Source organism: Centroberyx gerrardi, chromosome 18, assembly GCF_048128805.1.
Source record: "Centroberyx gerrardi isolate f3 chromosome 18, fCenGer3.hap1.cur.20231027, whole genome shotgun sequence".
Classification (NCBI taxonomy): Eukaryota; Metazoa; Chordata; class Actinopteri; order Beryciformes; family Berycidae; genus Centroberyx; species Centroberyx gerrardi.
Window position 1 is genome coordinate 5519253 of NC_136014.1, and position 23127 is coordinate 5542379.

Consider the following 23127-nt stretch of genomic DNA (forward strand, 5'->3'; position numbering starts at 1 on the left):
CCTGAATAGAGTTTTAAATGTAGGACTTTTACTTCAGTTATACTGGTTATACTGCAATTAATAGGCTATTTCTACTTTTACTAAAAACATTTCAAGTACTTTTTCTGCTATTAAATAATCAACAATTTTTATAATGATTTTTGAGCTTTATTTGAACATAAATGTATAACTAATAAAAAATAACTATATATCTACATAACAAAACTATGCGACGCCTCATAGTTTGAGTCAATTGAGACACTATGGACATTTATTCATATGAAAACATTGCGAATAATTATTTTAACAGAACTTTAACCAAAGTTATTTCAGTTATCTAACCTCAACTGATGCTTTTATTTGATTTTCCATCACCTTACACAAGTTTTTTTAATTTATTTTTTTGTAAGAAAAATCAACAAGAAACAGCTATTGTTACAGTCAATAAAAATGTCAGCTGGAACACAAACTTGACCTGCCATCAGGAAGCTGCAGTATTTTTATGAAAACCTTTAATATTCCCTCTGTAGTGCCCTCCAAACCCCCTGCAGACTGTTGTCTGGCGCCATCTGGTGGCTACAGGCCGTAAGGACATCCTCAACCTCACTTCATCCTGCATCTACTTTTGAGCTGACTGAACAGTTTTCATGTTGCTTTGTTCTTAGTTTGTGCAAAATGAACTTGCTGTTCCCACTATTGTACCAATGTCCTGTTTAGCTTTAGTCATTTTATAGTCAGTATGAAAACTGCATCCATTACCATGGAAGGTTAGGCTACCCAGGAGCTATAGACAAGTCTTTTAATTATTAATGGGCTTATCCAAGAACAATTGATGTTTATTCCAAATGTCCCTGCATCTAATATTATTTATTACCAACACTTCCACACCTGAGCTGAATTGCTGGGGACAAAGTGAAGCAACAACTGATGACTGAAAAGATGCTATTTGGTCCATGTGATAAATGTTTAGCTGTAGCTCAACAAACTATCAGCTTGGAGGGAACATTGGTCCTGAATGCTCCACTGATGGGACTTTATTAGATACGGCTTCCATAGATTTCTGCCAATTTGGCTTGACCTTTCCTTGAATTTAATTGTACTTTTGATGAGACTAAGGTATGGTAATGCTGCCTTCAAGTGCTGTCGGTAGTGTTTATGACTTCAGGGCTTGTGAGGAGCACTTGAAGGCAGCATAAGCGCCTCACCTTACCCTAACCATGAGAGACTTGAGTTTAGTGGTGTAATGCATAGCTGGTACTAATAAAGCATGGTTAGTGTGCATGTAAAACGCGCTTTGTTCTTTACATTCTTTATTTATCACCCTCTTCCCTGTACCCATCCTCCCAGAGCACAAAATGTACACAAAAATAAAATGATCTCACCTTTACATGATTACACAAAACCAGTGCAGAATGCCAGTGGTCACCGTATTACGCAACTACATTCAGAGAGCTTTCCTAAACACAAAGTACAAGGGGATACAATATGATCATGATAAGTGACAGAGCAGTACTCTCCGCTGCCAGTCCATCACTCCAGTCTTTTTTTTTCAGTACAGAGGCACGCAGCACAACACAACACACGACAGTGGGAAGCAGTGTTTTTCCAAAGATGGGAGCCGCAGGAAGAGAAGAATGGCTCCAAAAATGACTCTGAAGGAAAAGGGGTTCAAGCTACTGACTGTTATGATGCTAAAGCCTCCCCAGGTCATTGCAATGTAAGCTTGGCTGTGTAGAATGCTATACGCTGAAGTGGTTAGGAGCCTAAAAGCAGGGTGTTTTTGTCAGAGAGCCCACAAAAAATAACATTATTGTGAACATTATTTTAAAAATATGGGTTGCCAAATGTGGAAACCCACCTATATAGTGCTTTGGTTGAGAGATGAGCATGAAGTTGGGATGGCAATGAAACAAGGAGAGTTATAAAGAAGCCACCAGTTACATCTGTTAGAGTCCTGTAAATAAGTGTTGTAGGTATTCTGGGTTGGCTATATGTGAGAGAAAGCACACAACAAATCACCCATGGAAATATGAACAGAGAAGGAAAGGCAGAAGCAGCGGACACTGAAGAGGGCCTGCCCTAAGAGAGAGAAAAAATCTGCTAACTGACAGGGAAGAGACAAATATTTACATCAGCTGTATACAACTTCATTTATAAATACATTTTTAGGTATAAATTAGAAAAATAAACAATAAAAACCTAGTTCAATCAATTACATCTATTCTCATTTTATAATGCCAGTCTGATTATTAACCCCCTTATATTTGGTGAAAGACAGCAAAAGATCAAAAGGCACAGCAATGAATAATTAGAGTCATTTATCCCTGCAATAGTCTACAAGTCGCATCACTAAATCCCCATTACAACAGACGTATTAAAATATAAATTAAGACGATTTCAGATAAAAGCACATTCCAACAACAAAATTCCCATACTCAAACAGCGTCTAAACTAGCATCACCAGTTACAGTTTCTTAAATAAATAAAGGCTTAAGGGGGTTTGCGATAAGTTGTCAAAGAGAGCACCCTGATATTCTCTGCTTTCAGTTCTGACCGCACACATGATGCACACCCTGTACATCTAACACAGCTGCAGTGTGGAAAGGTGACTGTACTTGTCATGGTCTCTACATAACGCTCTGTTAATGTGACCATGTGGTGCAGAGTGTTCTGAAAGCCTAAGATGTAGTGTCTGCTCCTCAAAACGTGCTTTCCTATGCGCTAGGTTTCAAATGCTGTACCATAACAACCCCCTACACGCACACACACACGCACGCACGCTCCAGAATCCCATAATGCGCGGACAGCTCAGCAGGCCGGAGGCGCTAGACGTAGACCAGGTCTCGGCCCTGCGCCGTCGGGCTAGCGGCCTCCTCCTGCCCCGGCCCGTCTGAGTCCGCCTCGTCCCCGTTGTACCCCTCGTACTCGATGGGCTTGGGGCAGCTGTACGGGTGGCCGTTGTCATCGAAGAAGCGGCGGAAGGTGAACTCGTAGAAGGCGTGCTCGGGGTGCTTGCCGTTGCGGAACCAGCCGTTCAGGGTGTCGTTGTGGTTGCCCTCGCCCTCGTTGTCGCTGCTCCACAGCTTGTCCGGGTCCACGGGGTCGAAGTTGGAGGTGTCGGTGCAGTGCGCGATGGTGGGGACGTAGGGCGCCGCCTGCTGCCGCAGGTCGCTGGAGAAGTCGATGGTCCGGAAGAAGGGCTGGGCCTTGATCTCGTCCGCCCCGTCCTTGCCCAGCCGGTCCTCGGGGCCGCGGCACAGTTTGATGATGAGGTCCGACGCCTCCGGGCTCAGCTTGGCTTGAGGGGGGATGTGCAGCGTGCTCTGCCAATTTATCACCTGGTTCCAACAGCACAACAGCATTAGCGACAATGTGCAAGGCGACGGTGTGGTATGTGGCTGCGTAACGTTTCACTGGAAGTGTTTAACATACCTTCAGCTGGGTTTCGAGAGGTGTGGTTGCTAAGAAGGGAGGCTGTCCGACAACCATTTCATACAAGATGACGCCAACGCTCCACCAATCACAGAGCTGGGTGTATCCTTAAGGAGATGAAGGAAGACATTTACACATTACAGAAAAACAGTATGCAACATAAACGTCTCCAAGGAGAGTTTTAGAGTTTCTAGTCCATTTTAACAAGTACTTGAGCCTTTGGTATTTAGTTTTGTCCATGCAGACACAAATGAATATGAACATTGTGCATTTCTCATTAGTTTTCCTGATGTTTGCCCTGTGCAATCTGCCTGCTTTCCACTTCAGAAATATAGTCTGTTTATCACTTCAAGATATTTCTAGGCGCAACGCCTTGCTTTCAAATTATGCATGCTACCAATGCTAAAGATGCTAACAAGCCATTTTAGGGAAACTGAAAGACCAATGTACAAACTTTTCCCCCACTATCTGAGAAGAGCCTAACGATGAGGACCACCTAAAAGCCAAGGATTGCCTTCTAGCTCAGGTCCGCTGTACCTGTTCGGAGCAGCACTTCTGGGGCTATATAGTTGGGCGTCCCCACTAGTGAGTGGGCCAAACAGCGCTGGTGCTGCCTGGCCTTCCTCCTCTCCAGAGGTTTCAGCCGGTCTCCGCAGCGGCAGTTAGCTGGGTCTTCCCATTCCTTACTGAAGTCCATGCTGTCCTGCCTCACATGGTCCCCTGGGAACAGACAACACAGCAGTTAAGTGTTTTTCCCCAGGCACCTAAATGAAAATGTCAAATGTACTTCATATTTTCTATCTTTATTTTGCATTGTAATCACTTACAATACTCATTGTTCCAATATTCATTGTTTATTCATTGGAGGGATTCTAACTGGGTTTTAGGGTTCAACTGATATGGATTTTAAAGGCAGATATCTATACCGTAATATTTGGATTGAAACTGCCAATACCCAATTAATTGAGCCGAATCTGATATTCAATGTTTAAATTTGAACATTTTCATACCAAACATTCCTAAAAAAATATTAGGAGCATTCAACACTTCACTCAAAATGTATTCCTGGCAGGCTGGAAAAGCTCTGAAAAACATGGAACACTAAAACTCTCCATTGAAATATTCATGTATACTTGTGTTGTATCCAATCAAAATGTCGTATTAGAAGCAGTTCAGTTTAAGGGTTTCCCGTACCCAACCAGTGTAGTATTAACTGATTATATAAAAAATATGTAATCAATCAAACTGCATCATGTTCATCATATCAGAGGTGGACGACACTGACTGGCTGATATCCCATTTTTTAATTAAAGGCCAATATTGTCCCGATAGATCAGCAATACTGGTTTAACCCTAGTTTTGACGGTCTATGGTTTTATGAAGTCTTCAACTTCCTATCCTGGTTGAAAACCCAATCAACTGGTGATGTCACCTAGGTCTCTGTAAAACCTCCAGGGAAAGCCTAGGAGTTTGGCATTATCTGGAGCATAGGGTGAATTTAACATTTTGGATTTTCTTATAACATAAGTCTCTGCTAAAGCAGCAAAACAGAAACTGACACCAACCACTTTGGTAGTACTTGGAGTCATGCGTCCAGCGGAAGCCCGTGCAGAGGCCAAAGTCAGTGAGCTTGATGTGTCCGTCTCGGTCTATGAGGATGTTGTCCGGTTTGATGTCGCGGTGGATGAAGCCCATCTTGTGGACGCTCTCCACAGCGCAGGTGAGCTCGGCGATGTAGAACTGGGCCAGCTCCTCCTTGAAGATGCCCAGCCGGATCAGCAGGCTCATCATGTCTCCTCCGGGGATGTAGTCCATGACAAAGTACAGGTTGTCCTTGTCTTGGAACGAGTAGTAGAGACGCACCACCCACTCGTTGTCGGCCTCGGCCAGGATGTCCCTCTCGGCCTTGACGTGGGCCACCTGGTTCCTCAGCAGCACGTCCTTCTTGCGTAGCGTCTTCATGGCGTACAGCGCTCCCGTGTCCTCTTTCCTGGCCAGGCAGACCTCGCCAAAGGCTCCGATGCCGAGGGTCTTGATCCGCTTGAACATGGACTTATCCATCTTAGCCCGCTTCAGCCGGATGTAGTTGGACTCTTTCTGACAGAGCATCATACGCATCTGCTCCTGCGCATCTACAGACAACCCCACCTGAGCACAGGACAGAGTCAAAATTGATATTTCATAGCACACAAAATCCCAAAAAGTCTCAAAATGAAAAACCCAGATGCAGCCTGTTATGAGATATATGGCTAGTCCAGGTTAGAATAAATTGCCACCAAGAGAATCAACCGTTAAGAAGACACTGAAGGCGACCAGTGCAAAATGCATTTAAGGTGAGCTACAGATTTTCTAAACAGGCAAATCATTATTTTAGCACATAGCAAAAATGTACAAACAATGGTGTGATCAGTGAGGTGAATAACATGGAGTGACATGCATTTGCTTTGGCCACTGGGGCCAACATGCTGTTGTCAGAGGATGTAGTGCTTTTAAAATACAAATGGTCAGTGTCTCAACAACAGCTTACTTGAATAACTGATGTGTGTGGACTAATCCATGTCACAGCAAAGCAGAGATACATTTACCTTTTACATCAGCTGTTAGTGACAGCAAGGAGAGAATGGAAGAGAAAGAACAGCTAAGAATAAGAAAAAATAGAACAGCATGAAAAGTACTACAGCAGACATTTCTGAAAAAAGATAATACGGTGATGACAAGAGAGTAAAGGGGAAAAAAGTTTTGAAAGAGTGAAAGCTTAAACAAAGGAGCCAAGTTTAGAATCGTCTGGAGAAGAAAAATTCTCAAAAAAACTCAAGATGTCAAGGTATCCCTTTTAACAGCAAAAAGGTGCAGTAGATGCTGCCATTGTTACCGATTTCTCACCCTTTGCATCTCGCTCTCCAGTTGCTTCCTCCTCCGGATCCGCTGCTGATGGTTCTTCAGTATGTTCTCCACGTGTTGCTCCATGAAGAACTTGAAGGCCTGGGGGGAGTACAGCGGGACTCTGGAGGACTCCCCCCTCCGCTCCTCGTCTTTCTTGTTGCGGCGCACAGGAACGGGCGATGTCGTGATCTGTTTCTTCTCCTTCTCTGTCCCTGCGTTGCTTTCGAGGCCTTCTGCCGCCTTGTCTCCAGAGCCGCCGCCACCCTCCTCCTCCTCGGCCGGCTCCTCCCTCCCGGCACCGGGCTTGTTGGCCCCTGGGTCGTAGGACGGAGGGCAGGGAGCGGCCGCCTGCTGGAGGAGGTGTTTGGGGTAGGGGGGCGGAGGGCCCTGGTAGCTGGGCACCTCCGCTACTACAGGGATCTGAGGTACAGGGGCTGGGGGCTCTGGGTAGGTATTGGCAGGCGGAGGGGGTGGGGGCTGCTGCATCCATGGAGGGTGTGTGGGAGCAACAGCGGTGTGCAACTCGGGCTTCTGGACACGCATGCTTTTGACTGGCTGCAGGATGGGGGCCTGGGTGATGGCGGTGACCGTTGTGGCAGAGGGCTGGGAGCTGGCCGGGTGGGCCGGTCTGCCGCTCAGCTGGTGGCTGTTGAAGGAGTTGGAGCGGACAGGCATGTTGTGCTGCCATGACGGGGACAGGTCCTGGTTGCTGCTGTTACCGGGGGAAGACTGGGACTGGGTGGGGGCCAGCGGGGCTTGGGACCAGGACTGAGGGGAACCCATGTTGTACATGTCGAGGTTGTGACTGTTCCGGTTGGGAACCATCATGGACTGAGGAAGGTTGCCGCCGTTGACGTAGGAGGGAGAGGATGCAGGTCCTCCAGCCTGCATCTGCTGGTCAGTGGGGCTCTGCCGGCTGCTCTGGTTGACCGGATACGGGGGAGGCGGCTGTCGGCTGCCCCCCGCCATGTAGTCTGGCTGAGGGGAGCCATTCTGAGGCCAGCCGGGGGGGAAGGTGAATTTATTGCCCCCAGAGCTCTGCATTATAATGGGTTGGCGGCCCATTGGCACTGGGCTGATCCCACGCTGGTTTTGGGGAGCTGGGGCTGGGTACCCATCAGGCCAGGCACCCTGGGGTACTGGAGAGATGCGGGGCACTAGGTAATCCATGTTGCCAGAGAAGCGCTTGGTTGTCGGGTTGCTGTCCCAGGTTGGTGGAGGAGGGGTGGCACCTCGGTTTGGTGGAGGTGTGACACTGCGCACCTGCGGTGGCAGGGGAGGGTTGACTCTCTGGCTGTTAGCAGGGTGACCCTGAGGGAAGGCAGGCGGCGGCCGTGCTGCCAGGTCTCCCTGGGGTCCGGGGCTGTCAGAGCGGTACATCATTCCATCCACCATGAGAGGACCGTGTCGCTGAGCCAGAGACTCCTTAGAGCCCTTCCAGCTCGGCCTCCTCAACACAGGCTGCTGGATATGAGAAGCACCTGCACATGCAAAAGTAGAAAATAATAGTCTAAAAGCAGCAGAAGATTGACATTATTTTTAGGTACAGATACACTGATGTGAAACTTTTGGCCAGACAAGCCCAAAATATAAACCATAGGTTTACCATTAGATACCATGCATGAACAGATATAAGACCATCAGCACAAAACACTCACTGTTGAGGAGTAGCTTTGCTACTTGTAGCTCAACTAGGAATTAAACATTTTGCTTAAACTCCAAGTTCAGGTGAACTGAATACTGTGTTTAACAGCCTATTACATTTGCCATGCAGGTGACTACAAGAACTACATATCCATTATTTAAAACAAAATATCCTGACAAATCACTTGCCAACACCAGTGGTAATCAGACACTTACCTAAGCAAGCTATGCTATATTTAAGGCTTTACGTAGCTGATATTTTCAAAATAACTTCCCAAACACTGAAAACTACTATCTGTATCAAACAGCATTAAACCAATGTCATTCTTTACAAAAAGAAGCATTTATGCTTTCTCATACATGATCCTATTTCACTGTCAACACTGGTACAAGAAGTCACCAGATATGTGTGGCTACCGCTTCATGTAAAGTTGGGAGGAAAAAGTCAGAAAAGTAACAATGGCTTTGGCTGTACTGGGGTTCAGTGTGCTGAATTAGCCCACAAAATCCTCGGTCTTCCATGATAGAAAAGGGCTGGTCTTCGAGTGCAATAATCTCCAGAATTTGTCTGCGACTGCCTTGGCCTTTGCACTGTCCTCACTAGACTTCTTTACACTATTGAGTGATTGCTGTATAGGCCTAACACTTGTGCAAGTACTTCTTTCTAGACTCGTATATCCCACAGCTGAAAGCAACAATTTCACACCTCTTCTTTGGAGGTTGTAGAAAGGCATTCTGGGAAATGTAGGAAATCACTAATTGAAGTAGACGAGGCAGGTTGAGAGAAAGTGGGTACATCACAAAAGTACAACACTTCATCACAAAATAACTCCTGGAATGTATTGAACATCACAGATTGATGATATATAACAGTGTAAGGGGATCTAAGGGTGGAGTTTTCCTTTAATCATTTGATTGATGCACATTTTCAAAAATTTTAACCGACAGCAACCATCTCGATATGATGATGCTGATATGCTTGAAAACACTGACTATAACTAACGCTATGAAAGAAAGCCAAACAACATAATTTCATTACAGTCAACTAGAATGCCTTCCCCTGCCTCACTGATGAGTGATGCAGCGTCTCATTCCCTTTGTCAGTGGGTATTGTTATTCGTCCCACAAACGTCCCACATCCTGCAACAATGGCCAGGTTGAACAAGCAAGCCTGGATAAAGGGGAGGAAAGCCAGCAGTTGGTCCCAGAGGATGATTCACCTACCTGGGGCTTTCATGCCTGCATTGACGGGGCGGGCGGCGATAGCAGCCATCTGCTCCCTCACCGGGTCCTGGTAGCTCATCTTACTGATGTACTCTATAGCTGCCTCCATACTGCGACTGTTGGTCTTCTTCAGAGCAAGGATCACCATTTCCTGAAGAAACAACATTTACCATTTGTGTTGATTTACCTGAAAAGGGCAATCAATGTGTGTCCAGATCTGAATGTGCTTTGAATGGCTTAATTGTTTGCAAAACAGTCCATGTATCTTCAGTTATGGCAACTGTCACTCAAAAGCTTTTTTCCCACACGTAAAATATTAGGCCTGTTTCAGTTACACTAGCTAGATATGAACTGGCACAAAAAGACATGGCAATTGCCAGCTGAGAAACTACTTGTGCACTGTCAACTGTTCAAGCTAGTCATTCCACCTTGGATGTTTTTCATATTTCAAATAACTCTCCTCGACAAAGTGCGCCAACTCATCATTCTCTATAATAGAGTTAAGTATAGCATGACATTCCTCAACAGTCCATGACGCTACCTCGTCTCGGTAATAGATAAAACATGGTACAACATGTATATGTGCTCTGTCTCACCTCCTCAAACCCAGCGGACAGGAGTTCCTGCAGCATCTGTTTGTTAACCTCAGTCGTCCGGCCTGAAGTGCTGGGCTCGTTTGCAAAGGGCATCAAGGACTTGCGGATCTCCTGCAAGGCCTTATGGTAGGGGTTTTTGGGGTTGCTACAGCGCCCCTGTTGCCGAGGGTCTTCAGACAGCATTTTTCCAGCTCCAGCCATATCCACTTTTGGTGGGTCGGAGGGCCTGGACAAGTTGCGGAGACTCTCTCGTATTTCCTGCAGCATTTGTTGGCTGTTGCCACTGTAGTTGCTGGCGGGGAATGTCTTGGGTCTCATCTGTCTGTATCCTTCGGGTTTCTCGCCTCTCTTCATGTAAGAACATGTATGTTGACGATTAAAGGGATGAACAGGATAGCACGCAGTACTGGCTTACTGCGTGGGTACCAGGGCTGAGACTGGTCTCAAGGTCTCTGGTGTCTGACTTCACATCTGCATGCTCCTGAAATAAATGTAGAGAACCAAGCCGTGATGATCAAGCATTCAAATAGAGCAGCCTCCATGTTACCCGACAGGATGGACAAATGAGATGTAAAAAGAGAACAGATCAATACATAAACCTTGGCTATAGCCTGGCTCTTAATGGACAGCAAGCTACAATGGAAAACAAGTTGAGAAGTTAGATTTAGTTGCTCAAATATTTAACTTAGGCAACCTGGGTGTACGAAGAGATCACCTTTGATGTAAAGAAATTTGCCGATAAAAGAATACTATTCCTTTAACGCCGAATCAGAGGTCACAACAAGCCCTCATCCACTTGCTAGCGTCGTTAGCAGTGCACGCTAAAAGAGAGGTAAGCTAATTGTTGTGTGCCAAGGATGGGATACGTTAAATGCTGAAGTTGTTTGTCCCATGTGTCCACATATCTTAAATGCCTAGCAAAAAATTAAGCTGCAAAGTGAAGTTATCTTATTTTTTACTTTGCATAAAATCAAACGGCGCACCATTGCCACCGCGGCCTGTGTCTGAAAGGCATCCATTTGCTGCTAGGGAGCCTAGCTAGGTTAGCTAACCTAACTTGCCTAATTCAACAACAGGTTGCGAATTAGCTTGCTAGCTTGTAACATAGATGGCAACAGTTAGCCTTGTCTAACAACTTACCAGTGGTTATAGTTGCCGCTTTCCTTGACACTTTTCTTATTTGGAATAAAAACGATAGTCCCTTGAACTATCTGGGTAACAAAGACGTGATTTTAAACTAAAATGTCCCTACTATGCCGAGCTAGCAGGTTCCTAGCCGTGTTGAATTCCTGGGATGTCTGAGTGACAAGTACATCAGCAGCGTCAAGCTAGACACAGCACACTTCCGGTCAGGGGGTGCTCTTGGCTTTCACAATAAAAGTGCGCTTGGATTAAAAAAAAAAAAAAAAAAATACACATTCAGAATGGATTTCTAAAACATTTCATGATGTACAATATGTTGGCAGCTCTTATGAATCTACAGAATTACATTTTTGGTAAATATACATTCCCCACCCAAATCCATTGCTAAGATCATATATTCCACTGAGCTCTTTCTCTGCGCTCTGAGGTTAAACAGGGTTAAAAGGACAACGCTATTACGTTTACAAAATCTATTCTGGTTCATTTCAATGGGCATTGGACCAATTAACGAGGTTGCATACAGTACTTACTGCCCCTTGCATTTTATAGCGACATCCGTGAGGAACTTTTACTTCGAAAGGAAAGCCGGAAATGATACCGTGGATTATTATGGGAACTTTCACACAAGTCGCCTTGTGTGATTACCCGGATGTAGCTTGTTTTTTTCCCTTTTCCCCATCACTTTTCACTTCACTCCTTGCCTTCTACTCACCTTGTGGCTGCTCAGCATCACTGAACTGGTGAAGTGGGGATTTTACATTGCTTTGTTCAGCAGTGGTTATCTGACTGAAAAGTGAGTAGACAGTCAGGGAAAGTAGGTGGTATACATTGCAGTACAGCAGATAAAGTATTCACCATATAAATAATGGACAAGGGGTTGTGGTGTGGCTGGATGCTAAGGAAAACGCCTTTACCTGCTTATGATCCCCAGCTATATTTTAGAGAAATCACTCACTGGCTTTTACTGAACATGATCAACCTTGACTTTCCACCTACTAAGCAAAATGGTTCATGGACTGATGAGACATTTCTGCAAAGGCTTTTTATTTCAAAACAACATTTAAATGATATCCTTACAAAAAGTACTGTAGAGTTCAACGATTCTGCTTTTTAACAATTTACAAAAAACCTTAGCAACACTGAAACGAAAAGTCTCACCCCAAGTCCACGGTGATCCACGACTTGCTTGAACGGCGCCACAAATGTGTAAATAAAATGTGTATTCAATATTCTACAGTAGGCAAATACACAATTAAAGCCTACGTGTCACCTACCATCACTGGAGACATAATAAAACATAACCGATTCATGTTCTTTCACTGCGCACTAACGACTTGTCTAAACCGGGACCTGTCTGTTGACGAAAATAGCCTCTCCGTCAGTCCCGCAGACAAGGCATTGTCCCAGGACATCCAAGCTGTTGACGGACAGCGTCTGGCTGGGAAGCATGTGAGTGGTCTCCAGACGGCCTTTACTAGAGTCTCCGCTGAGCCAGGGGCTGACCGACTGGTTCCCACCGGCCGGGGCCATGGCGCTGCGGGAGATCATGCTGTTGTTCCTGCCGCCTGGTAAACCAACGACAAAACTGCCTCCATTAACATTTAGTCATAGTAGTCCCATGGTGCCGCATGCATTTCCTACCAATATAGTGCTTTACTATATACACAGCTCATTAGCTGTGGCTGTCATTTGAATATAATCACCTGTGAATTTATTACAATCACCTGTTATTTTCCTAACAAGATGTATGGCTGTGTGTTGATGTAACAGAACACTATGAATAACTATCATTATGGTATGTGGATTTCTTAGCATGTTGATATACTGGCTTGTTAGCTTTGGTGTATTTGCTAGTAGCATGGTTGTTCTGGCAAAGAAAGTCCAAAATCTAATCTTAGACATAAGACACTAAGACTACTACTAAGACATGTGAAATACGAAAATATGAAGATCTTACGATTTAGACAGACAATTACTACTATGACTGTGTTTCTTTGCAGCACCTAGCAGCTTCTTTTTGTGGCTAAATTGAATTGTACATGCAGAATACTGTTGCTGAAGCATCTTAGACTGCAGTGAGCATCGTGTCTTCATCGTACACACGACTTGCCTTGTAAGAAGGAGGGCATGTCTGAATGCGAGGACGTCTCCCAGTGCAGCAGCGAGCCGTCCTCGGAGCATGAGAACAGGTGGTCTGGGTTGGTGGGGTGGAAGTGCACCTCCCACACTGTGCAGAAAAACAAAGACAAACTTAGAAAACAAATACAAAAAGCGAAAAATCTAAGCTTTTCAAAATAAGCAGTGTCCTAAATTAACTTGACTGGGAGACTTAGTAGATTTACCTGCCAAGAATCATTTTCACTGGCCAAAAATCTTACTTTCAGCAGAGTGCGCCTCCATAAGTGAGAAAGGCGTGTTGCCCTGTCTCACATCCCAGACGCAGAGCATGCCGTCCTGGCCTCCTGTGGCCACAATGTGCTGCTGGTTGGGGTGTCTGGCCACGCAGTGCAGAGGGACTCTGTCCCCAGTCCTGGAAAGCAGAGAGAAACGACTTATTAGGACTTACTAGGCTTATCATCTAAATGTACTCGGGATGGGACGATCTGCTTATTTCACGATACGATTTAATACGCGATATGGGGTTCATGATTCAATACAGCCATGATACGATGTAATAAATACAAGTTCAATGACAACAAAGTCTGACTGTGCAGAATTATGTTTGTTTCTGAGCCACAAATCTTTCTAGCGATGGCATTGGCTGCTAGAATGTAAACAACAATTTAGAAATGTCATTACAAAGTACAAATGATATAATTTGGATGGAGAGCTTGTGAAATTGTGATTACTACAGCAGAATAAAATGTTAATAGTTTTTAATATCACGATTCATTTTTCGGCCCCACAATACATATTGTCCCATTTTTCTATTGCGATATATTGAATTTCGATATATCGTCCCATCCTTAAAATCTACTGAATGAAAAGGGTGTGATCAGGAAAACACAAAAAGCAGGAGAACAGGAACCTCCCACGGAAATCAAAAAGAGTTGCATGTCCAACAAATCTAAAATGAAGAGAAGTGAGACAATCTTACAGGGAGAGGATCTGTGACGGCGAATTGCTCTGCTGTCTGAAATCCCACAGCTTGAGCTGACCGATGGAGTTCACCGTTAGAATCTCCGTTGTCCGCAGGAAAGTCGCGGCATGAATCGTGCTGCTGTCAGCGTTCTCTAACAAAGATAAAGCATGTTAATCCGATTATACTCTTAAAATCATTCCACAAGAGCAGCACACGCCTGGAATTTTAATGTGCCGGTATGGGTCGACTAATAGCCGCCAAATCTTTCACACCTATGATTCGGACCACTCCTTCCTGGTCGGCTCTGAAGAGGATTATCCTCCCGTCTTCACCCACTGAGACGATCTCGGGACTGTTGCAGACCACTCCGGTGCAGGGGGCGTTGTCACACGGGTAGCGGTGTGCCCTCGCCCAGTGCTGAGACACAGATATCGCCTGTGGTGGAAGAGAGAGAAGTCACTGCATAGGAAATGAGTTTATCCACTGGAATAAATTCAAGTATGTAATATATCCATTTAAGTACAGTTTTTTCTTTCTCTTTCAATGATTCTTAGGTCTGTTGCTGTGTGTCTTCAGTCAAATTCCCTTCTTAAATAACGGTTTAAGTTAGAGATGAGCTGCCTTGTGGACATGATGCACAATTACAATTATTTGGGCATCTTATACTTATCACACTGGACTAGTGACCTGGGCAATAAGGGTGATGGAAGAAATAAAATGGTCTGGTCTGTTGTGAATGGTTCTAACATGAGATATTCCCATGTATGAGGCTCAGTATGGATAAGGTCCTACATGGGCTGGATCCGGATCAGCATATTGTAATATTACCAACTTGTGTGTGTGTGTGTGTGTGTGTGTGAGAAAGGGGTCATAGGCAAGCAAATAAGTACCTGACTGTTTTGGTGATGGCGGAAGATGGTCACTGCTCCAGTTGACGATGCGGTGACAATTCTGTCTTGGTCCAGAAACTATTAAAGATTGAAGAACATTAGCCTTATTAGACCACAGGCCTAACCCTAACACCTGTGTAACACTTATGTAATGTAATATGCAATTAACTTATTTCTCTGCAACAATGCAACCGTGACAAATTCTGATACTTGATAAAGTGTTCTTGTTTCTTTCACCAAGACCCAGTCCAATGAAAAATAAGAGGTTAACAATAAATGCAGCAGGTGCCAATTTCATGCCACCAAGCACAGTTAAAGAAACCTAGTATAATGTTGTCAACTCCCATAAGTATCTTACTTGAAGATCCAGCACATCTCCATCATGCTTGTGTTCACATAATAGCTGAGGATCGCCTTCAAATTCATCGTCCAGGCCAGAAAGCCCTTGATCCCCGATGGACCAAATGGAAATCTTGTTGTCCTGCAAGAGATATTAACAAGATCTGTCAAACATGGGTGTTAGCCGGTATGGAAAGGTGTACCTTAGCTGAAGTGAGCCCAAATTTGAACTTGTTTTTATTGTTCTACTGGAGAGCAAAGATCAGGCAAAGATAGCCAGAAATCTATGTATGTTTGGTGACTTAGGTCTAACCATTTATCACATTGACCAAACAATAATATATTGTGTCAGTCATTGCTCTCTACTTTGTCCCCAGAAATGTAGTGGATATACCAGGTTTGGGGTTTTGATGGTAAAATAATATTAGATGCAGGGACTTAACGTTAAGTTAAAATGTTAAGTCAAGTGGTTGACATTTTACTTTAGCCAACAGGTAGCTCCACTCCACTATACCTTTACGTGATGTTACACCAAACTGACATTTAAAACTCTGACAGGTTAACGTGTCCTTGCTTATCAGCAAACGTACACACCTCATACGAAATAGTTTAAGACATTTCATGAAACATTAGAATCTTCTGGTATATTCGGCATCCACGAAGTAACACTTCTGGAATGACAGGCGAACCTATTTTAAAAGTTTAGCTTTTACTGAAAGGGCTGTTGGGTAATTGAATGCATGCCGAATTGAAGAGTAGATCCTACCCAATCCTAACATGTTCTACAAAGTATGTACATTTGCCAAACAGCAAGCCCATATTAAATTGACAGATTATTTACAATAGGGTTTTCTCCATCCCGGCTTATCATTAATGTTAACGTTAGCTCACCTCGTTGTCCCATGAACCGGTAGCAAAGATATCTGGTTGTTGCAAAGCGGAAGACGATACTGGCCTCCATCTCGTTTTGCTGATTTTCTGGGACACGTATTTGGCATTTGTACCCTCCATAGAAACAGACACGCTTTCTCTTACTTTAAAAAGTAGTTTTTAGTATTAGCTTAGCATACATGGGCATCACCTGGAGTAAACCCGCCGCCACTACACAAGTACGGTAGCCCAGTGAAGTCAAATAACCACACCACTCGACTTTTCCCACAGCGTAAATTAGGTCTCACGCTCCGCCTAGCGGCCACCATCTGACTGCGGCAAATCTTATTATGCACTTAGGTGGCTTTTGACTGTGCAATTAACCTTGGCTAAAGCTTAAATGTCACAAGATTCCAGTTTTGAAAAATGACGCTTCAGTTTATCTGGATATATGTTACAAAGGCAGTCTTGTGGTAAAAGGTATTTGGATGTCTGGTGACGTATCCGCCGCTCCGTCTGTTCTGGAGGTTGTCAGCTTCATCGGTAAAACAGTTGGCGCAGGCGCGGCACTGACAGCTGCTGTCTACTTACTCCGCAAAGTCTGTTTAATAATGGCCTGGAAATCTGGAGGAGCCAGCCACGCAGAGCTTGTCAACAACCTCCGCAGTAAGTGCAAATGTTATGTAAAGAGGCCGTGCAAGTGCGTTCAACTAGAGGTCCGATATTTACCCGAAAATGATTGTGTTTGGAGGCTTGCCACACTGAGCTAAATACAGGAGCGTTAGCTAGCTGGTTGCTAAGCTATGTAGTGTCAGCCAGCGGTATGTTGTTGTTGACCTAGCGTTACCTCTCACCACCCCTTTCCCAAAGCACGTTTACGCTGTGAAACAGATGCATATCCCAGAGGTTGCAGAAAACGAGGAAAGAGTCGATACACTCAGTTATCCCGACGTGTGGGTTCACATACCGTTAGTGCAACGACAGTTTTATGTTACGTTAGCTTAGCCTGCTAGCTATATGTGCGTCATTGCGTCGTTGTAGCTAGCGATAGCAGCGTTGCTAGCTGCCCTGCCCACATTCATTGATAGCTCTCTGTGCCATTCACTTTACTTTTAAGATGATAAGTTGGCACTGTCAGCTGGAAATGGGTGGCTAATTTTCAGTCCTTCTGTTGGTCAGACATTAAAAGACACAATGCGGTGCAATACTAGGGATAGTTGTTTGTTCATAACTGGTTGAGCTCAGTATATGTCACCCTTGGGTGGACGGCTGTTATTTCTTGTTCCACAACCACCAAAGCTGTAGCAATACCCACATGGTAACCTTTGTGTTAAAGCTCCACAATATAACAAGCAAGCTATGATATAACCTATAAGCTGAAATGTTTCTCCCTTGCATGTAGAATTTGTCTCACGGTGCTATTTGTCTAGAAAGCATCTTAAGATTTCTGCAGGCTGGAGTGTGCTAGTCCGATTCCAGCAGCAAGTATCTAGTAGGCTAAGGCCTATTTATATTCAGTGCAGTCCAGCGAAGCATTGCAGCAGACAGTTCAAGTTAGTTGCAAGCATTTTGCCAAAAGCTTTTCGGGTTGTGGACAGTGGTCAGTAATGCTCCACTTGCTTTTAATAGAATGCAAAAGTAGCAAGACTGTCGTATGCTCTGTAATTCCCCGCATTGGCAGGAGATATGACTGTTTGAAATAACAATTTGTTGTATTCACCTGATGTAATCTGGCAAGGATTTATTATTTTTTACAGTTTTTTTTTAATCATAATTGATCTTGTGCAGGAGGAGAGTTTGAGAGCAGCTCTCAGTATGCAGAGCTCTGTACTGTAGGATAAAATATATGAAACGCCCAAAAATACAAGTAAATTAATAAGATAATAATAACCCATAAGAGCACCCTTTTTTTTGCCTATTCTACTGTTTATTCTTGTAAAAGGCGGTTGGAGATAGGTTTGAATTTAGTTCCACATCCTATCTATTTTTTTGTTTGTTAATAGCATCAGTACAAGAATAGATTTTAGAGTTAAAACTTCTATTATTTGGCTACCTTATTATGATAACTACTAAACATCCACACTAGTTTGTGGTTTTTGGGGGAAATGGGATTTTTTTTTCATTATTTTTATTGTATGCAGTGGTGATCGCTCTCATCTTGATCGCCCACTCCTGCTAAATGAACACATAGGAAACACTGTGCTGGACACTGACCCATTTAGACTCTAATAGAGCAGACCCTAAGTTAGCATAAGCTGGCCTTAAGCAGGTCACACGCCGGATGCATGCTAATTCCTGACTTTCTTACCGTTTCTGTCCTTTCACCAGCACTCTGTTTAGGACGCTCATTTGCTCAGGGACCAGTAGTGTTTCTAGTAGCATTTATTTTGAAGCCATGATTACCTTATGAACTATTAAAGCCAGGCCTGCAGAGTCAGTTTTGACTTCTGAGAGAAATAGTGAATCGGCAGAAAAAGGTGTGGGTTATTATTGTTGCAGAAATCACTAGTGGGTGTCCATCTGGAAGTTTGTGTTTGTAATGGATCCTGAAGCGGCACATAGCTGTGAGGGTGAGGGGAGTCGGTAATGAGAGCAGCGCCGGCTGTCGTTGGCATTTCCTGCTGTTGGCACCGACTGCTAGTGGAACCTGTTACCAAGGATTACGCCGAAGACACTGACGCTTCTGTCTGTGGAGCTTTTTAGTTCCCTACACGGCTTGACACGCTCTGTACATATGGGTGGCCTTCTGTATGCATGTTAAGGCCAGTAGGACACACATGCTCTACACATCCTGTATGCATGCTGCAACTTCACATATGTCTTCTTCCTTTATATTCTCATCTTTTGTCATTTTCTTTAAATACTGGATACATTGTGGTGATTTGTATCTTTCATTTATTTTCATGCTGCATATTTTCATTCATTCCTCTTTGTCTCAGTATGGTCCACTGCTGTTGTTTTGCACACTGTGCTTACACGCTGTATTCATATATATTCATACTTCTCATTCATGTATTTCTACTTAATATGTTCTAGTGTTGTAATTATCTTCTGTATGAATGCTCACCTTGGATTATGGCACAAAAGATTGCAACATTAAATCCTGTATATTGGTAAATACCCCTGCATTTGCGCTATTCTTATTTATATTCTATTCTTCTTTGCTGTATCTTATTACTGTTTGCTGCTGCAGCAAGCCAGTTTCCCCACAGGGATCATCAAAGTTTCATCTTATCATCTTATCCTATGTTTGTGGCTATGTAAATGTATGCTTGTCACGTCTTTATGTGATGTATTTTGTTTGTTTGCATCATCCAACACCTTCTCTTTTGCATCCTCAGAAAATGGGATCATCAAGTCCGACAAGGTCTACGAAGTCATGCTGGCCACAGACCGAGCCCATTTCTCTAGGTGTAATCCTTACATGGACTCGCCGCAGTCAATAGGTACGTGCGCCCATGCCATCCTCCACACAGTGCAAATACAATCCCGAAATCCCAGAGATGTACTAACCTAATCTGTGCCTCTCTTTTAACCAAAAGGCTATCAAGCAACCATCAGCGCCCCGCACATGGTATGACTTTAAAGCGTCTCAAGACATTCCTGCACCTTGTGAATGCCAACTTTCATCAGTAATGTTGTTAAAGCTTGCTCCCATTCCATCACTCAGTAGATAAACAGAGAGAAGCGACACCAAGTAGGACAAACACGCCGCATTCTCTTCCCCTAATTCCAAACCAAACCCAATCACTTTTTTTTTTACTGTATTTCAATTACCAGTGAACCAAATCTTTTCTCTTGTTGCTTTGTCCACCCTTAGTCATATTTGGCTGTCAGCACTGTCAACAGGGAGTCTATGGTAGTTAGTGTTGGATGGAATATGAATGCTGAGCGACGGGCTGTAATGCAGTTGTCTTGTCGGTGTCCCCCCCCCCCCCCACCCCCCAACCCCCCCCACCCCCACCCCCCCCAGCATGCCTACGCCCTGGAGCTCCTACACGACCAGCTGTACGAGGGAGCCAAGGCCCTGGACGTGGGCTCGGGCAGTGGAATCCTGTCCGCTTGCTTTGCACGAATGGTGAGCCACACATGACGGGTAAACAAACGCAATTTCTCCTTGGAGACGCTTCTGATTGATTGATGTGATCGTAGCGTGTCAAATGTGCTGTAAATAAAGGTTTCTGCTTGTGTTATTCTTTGAAGAACTGAGCACCATCCCTCCCTCCCTCCCTCCCTCCCTCCCTCCTTCCCTCCCGTGCTTTACAGGTAGGCCCCAAAGGGAAAGTGATAGGAATTGATCACATCAAAGAGCTGGTAGACGACTCTGTAAACAATGTGAAGAAAGATGACCCCAGTTTGATAACATCGGGCCGAGTGAAGCTAATAGGTAAGGTGGCATCGATGAGCAGGCTTTTTTACTAGTCTACTTTTAGAAATGGCACATTGTTTACATGAGAAATTGCAACTTGACTGTACCTTTCTAAATGAGGCCCGGCGTAATGCTCATTAGACCCTGCAGCTCCTGAACACAGCTCAGTCGACCGGGGAGTGCAGTGCTGAATAATTGAGCGTGCGAGCGCCTGCTTTGGTCTGGCCTGCAGCCGGGCAGCGTGGATTTCAGAGGCCAGGGAAGGCTTTACTGAAGGCACTGACGGCTGAGACTGGCAGCCCCCAGCAAGTGACACCCCTGTTTGTGTTTCAGTGGGAGACGGGCGAATGGGCCACGAGGAGGAGGCGCCTTACGATGCCATCCACGTCGGCGCGGCGGCACCCACCGTCCCCCAAGCAGTGAGTCTTCACACCGCAGCGCTGTGTGCAATCTTGGAAAAGCCCTTGATCAAAGTCACGTTGTCCCAGTTCACCACCAACTTAACACAGAACACCGAAGCTCAAAAGAAGCCAGACAAACATGCACAGTCTAACCCTATTAAAGGTGGAAAATATTATAATGCAATTCTGAGTTTTGGACAAACATGTGAGTGGAACAGAACAGCGCTCATTATACTGGGTTATAAGAATGTTTTTCTAAACCCCGGCGGTTTTGTTTGGCCCGTTGCATTACCATGCCACCAGTAAGCGTGTGTTATTTCTCCCCCAGCTCCTGGACCAGCTGAAGCCGGGCGGCCGGCTGATCCTGCCCGTGGGCCCGGCAGGCGGCAACCAGATGCTGGAGCAGTACGACAAGATGGAGGACGGCAGCACCAAAATGAAGCCCTTGATGGGGGTGATTTATGTGCCTTTAACAGACAAAGACAAGCAGTGGTCCAGGTGGAAGTGACTTCCTTCTCCCTCTCCTCCCCCCTCTCTCCTTCTCACAGTGGCAAAGGTGAAATGGTGTGGCTTGGAGCAGGCAATGGATCACAAGGGCTGCGTTTTTGCTGCTTGTCGACATTTTTTGCTTCTTCCATACCATACCAACTGGCTGCACGTTTCTTTTATCCGTTTTTAACTCCGTAGTCCCAAACGGGTTTAATAAACCTGCACAACTTGAGCAATTTGAAGTGCTATTCCTTTTGGAACTCCCAACACGTTTGAAGTATTAATCAAATAAAATAGCAAGAGTGTTAAAGCATATGTTACGTGGTTTGCATTTGGCTGATACTTGAAATAAGAGCATGCCAGTTTTATCGATTTGGACACCCATAGGAAATTAAACTGTTTTCCCCACTATTACTAAAAAAATGCTTCTTGTTTGATATTCTACTGTGTGAGATGTAGAGATCCAAAGACTAATAACCTTTGGATTTTTTTTGGTGATAAGGTGTTTGCATGGGATTGTGCCTAAACTCCTGACTTTCTGTTTGCATGGCAGGAGGACAATTAGGTGACTTGTGTGGCACTCTTCTTTCTTTCTTTCTGCCTTGTGTAACGCTCCACTTCTGTTTCTCACAGGGATGAACTTTGAAGAGGAAGACGGTCCATGTTCCACATTTCACTTTGAACCTGGAGAAAACTAGGACGGGGTTTCCGACAACCCTTGACATTTTTTTTTTTCAAAGCATAACAAAACATGGTATTTTTTTGTTTTTGTTTGTTTTGTTTAATTTTTTTGCTTTAACTCTAACGTGGGATTAGAGTATCATGCTGATGGCACGGCCCTGAGTGGCTGGGGAAAAAAAGACTGCTTGAAGATGAGCACAGATATGTGGAGAGGGTTTTTTTTTTGTTTTCTTCCAGGCCTGCATTTTTGGTTATGTATTCTTTTTAACTGCTGGATTTTAAGTTTGGTTTTGTTGTGGTTTCATCAGTTGAATTGCAATCAACCATTTCTACAGTATTACATTTCAGCGCCATCAAAGCTGAATGTAGGAAGAACGCCGGACGACGAGGAGGAAAGCCTGAGCCTTTTAGATAATTCACCTAGCTACAGTGTGTGTGTGGATCATCTAACTGTAGAGTTCTCTGCTAACATACAAGCTCTTCCACCCCCCCCATGCCCCTCCGCCAACAGTATTTAGGTACACACACATACAGGCGACACACTGGCTGATGTAACCCACGCACCCTGTTTGATGTGCAGCACTTGCAGGCCATACTACACATAGAATAAGCAATGCATTGGAACATACTGGCAAACGCCTCAGTGCACTCCAAGGAGAGCAGAGCACTAATAACACAGATACACATAACAGGGCTGCGCTTCCCACCTGGTGATGTGTTGCTTTCTGCCGCTGGTTTTTTCCCATTAACATCTTGTGCAGGCTCTTCTGGTGACTGATACTAAATGAGATAGTCACTGCTTTGCCAAAATAAACTCCAACAATATAAAGCGAATGAATGTCTGATGTTTTCTTAAAAAAAAAAAAAAGACGACATGGAATCAAGAAGCACATTTTATTTTGGGTGATCCATGTGTTGGATGATCTTTGGCTTTCACAGTTTCTGGAATGGCATATGAAAATAAAGAGACGCTTATGTTTTTGTCTGCCTTTTTGTTATTGAATCTTTAGTGTGCAGGCTGCAACCTGGAGGTTAATACTTAGTCCATTAGAAAATGTCTTGTGGAATCCAGAGTAAATTTAGTGCTTAAGATGTAGGAGCAGGG

At 44.4% G+C, this 23127-nt stretch overlaps 3 protein-coding genes across 7 annotated transcripts; 1 reads left to right on the forward strand and 2 right to left on the reverse strand.

Moving 5' to 3' along the window:
* Nucleotides 1-1031: 1031 nt before the first annotated feature.
* Nucleotides 1032-11162, reverse strand: lats1 (large tumor suppressor kinase 1). Of its 2 annotated transcripts, XM_071921342.2 has the most exons (8): nt 10899-11162; nt 9759-10239; nt 9163-9313; nt 6295-7775; nt 4977-5559; nt 3949-4131; nt 3412-3518; nt 1032-3317 (listed from the first exon to the last, which is right to left on the reverse strand). In XM_071921342.2, exons 2-8 carry the CDS (start codon nt 10110-10112, stop codon nt 2805-2807), a joined length of 3372 nt encoding a protein of 1123 aa, XP_071777443.1. In that variant the 5' UTR covers nt 10113-10239; nt 10899-11162; the 3' UTR covers nt 1032-2804. The 2 variants fall into 2 exon arrangements, with proteins under 2 accessions (XP_071777443.1, XP_071777444.1); XM_071921343.2 differs by lacking the exons at nt 9163-9313; nt 10899-11162 and having other exon boundaries at nt 1034-3317; nt 9759-9882.
* A 776-nt stretch (nt 11163-11938) lies between these two features.
* On the reverse strand, nt 11939-16314 carry nup43 (nucleoporin 43). 2 transcript variants are annotated; one of them, XR_013507426.1, is made up of 9 exons: nt 16104-16314; nt 15232-15354; nt 14874-14951; nt 14256-14418; nt 13999-14134; nt 13280-13431; nt 13012-13128; nt 12071-12466; nt 11939-12030 (listed from the first exon to the last, which is right to left on the reverse strand). XR_013507426.1 is itself a non-coding variant. In XM_078289733.1 (8 exons), the coding sequence occupies exons 1-8, from the start codon at nt 16221-16223 to the stop codon at nt 12240-12242; spliced, it is 1116 nt and encodes a 371-aa protein (XP_078145859.1). In that variant the 5' UTR covers nt 16224-16314; the 3' UTR covers nt 11958-12239. The 2 variants fall into 2 exon arrangements, 1 of the variants encoding a protein (XP_078145859.1); XM_078289733.1 differs by having other exon boundaries at nt 11958-12466.
* Nucleotides 16315-16619: 305 nt separating this feature from the next.
* pcmt (protein-L-isoaspartate (D-aspartate) O-methyltransferase) lies at nt 16620-23009 on the forward strand. 3 transcript variants are annotated; one of them, XM_071921317.2, is made up of 8 exons: nt 16620-16748; nt 19424-19528; nt 19625-19656; nt 20056-20160; nt 20349-20469; nt 20785-20870; nt 21181-21408; nt 21975-23009. In XM_071921317.2, the coding sequence occupies exons 1-7, from the start codon at nt 16694-16696 to the stop codon at nt 21358-21360; spliced, it is 684 nt and encodes a 227-aa protein (XP_071777418.1). In that variant the 5' UTR covers nt 16620-16693; the 3' UTR covers nt 21361-21408; nt 21975-23009. The 3 variants fall into 3 exon arrangements, with proteins under 3 accessions (XP_071777418.1, XP_071777417.1, XP_071777419.1); XM_071921316.2 differs by having other exon boundaries at nt 21181-21350; XM_071921318.2 differs by having other exon boundaries at nt 16644-16748; nt 21181-21306.
* The last annotated feature ends 118 nt before the right edge of the window (nt 23010-23127 follow it).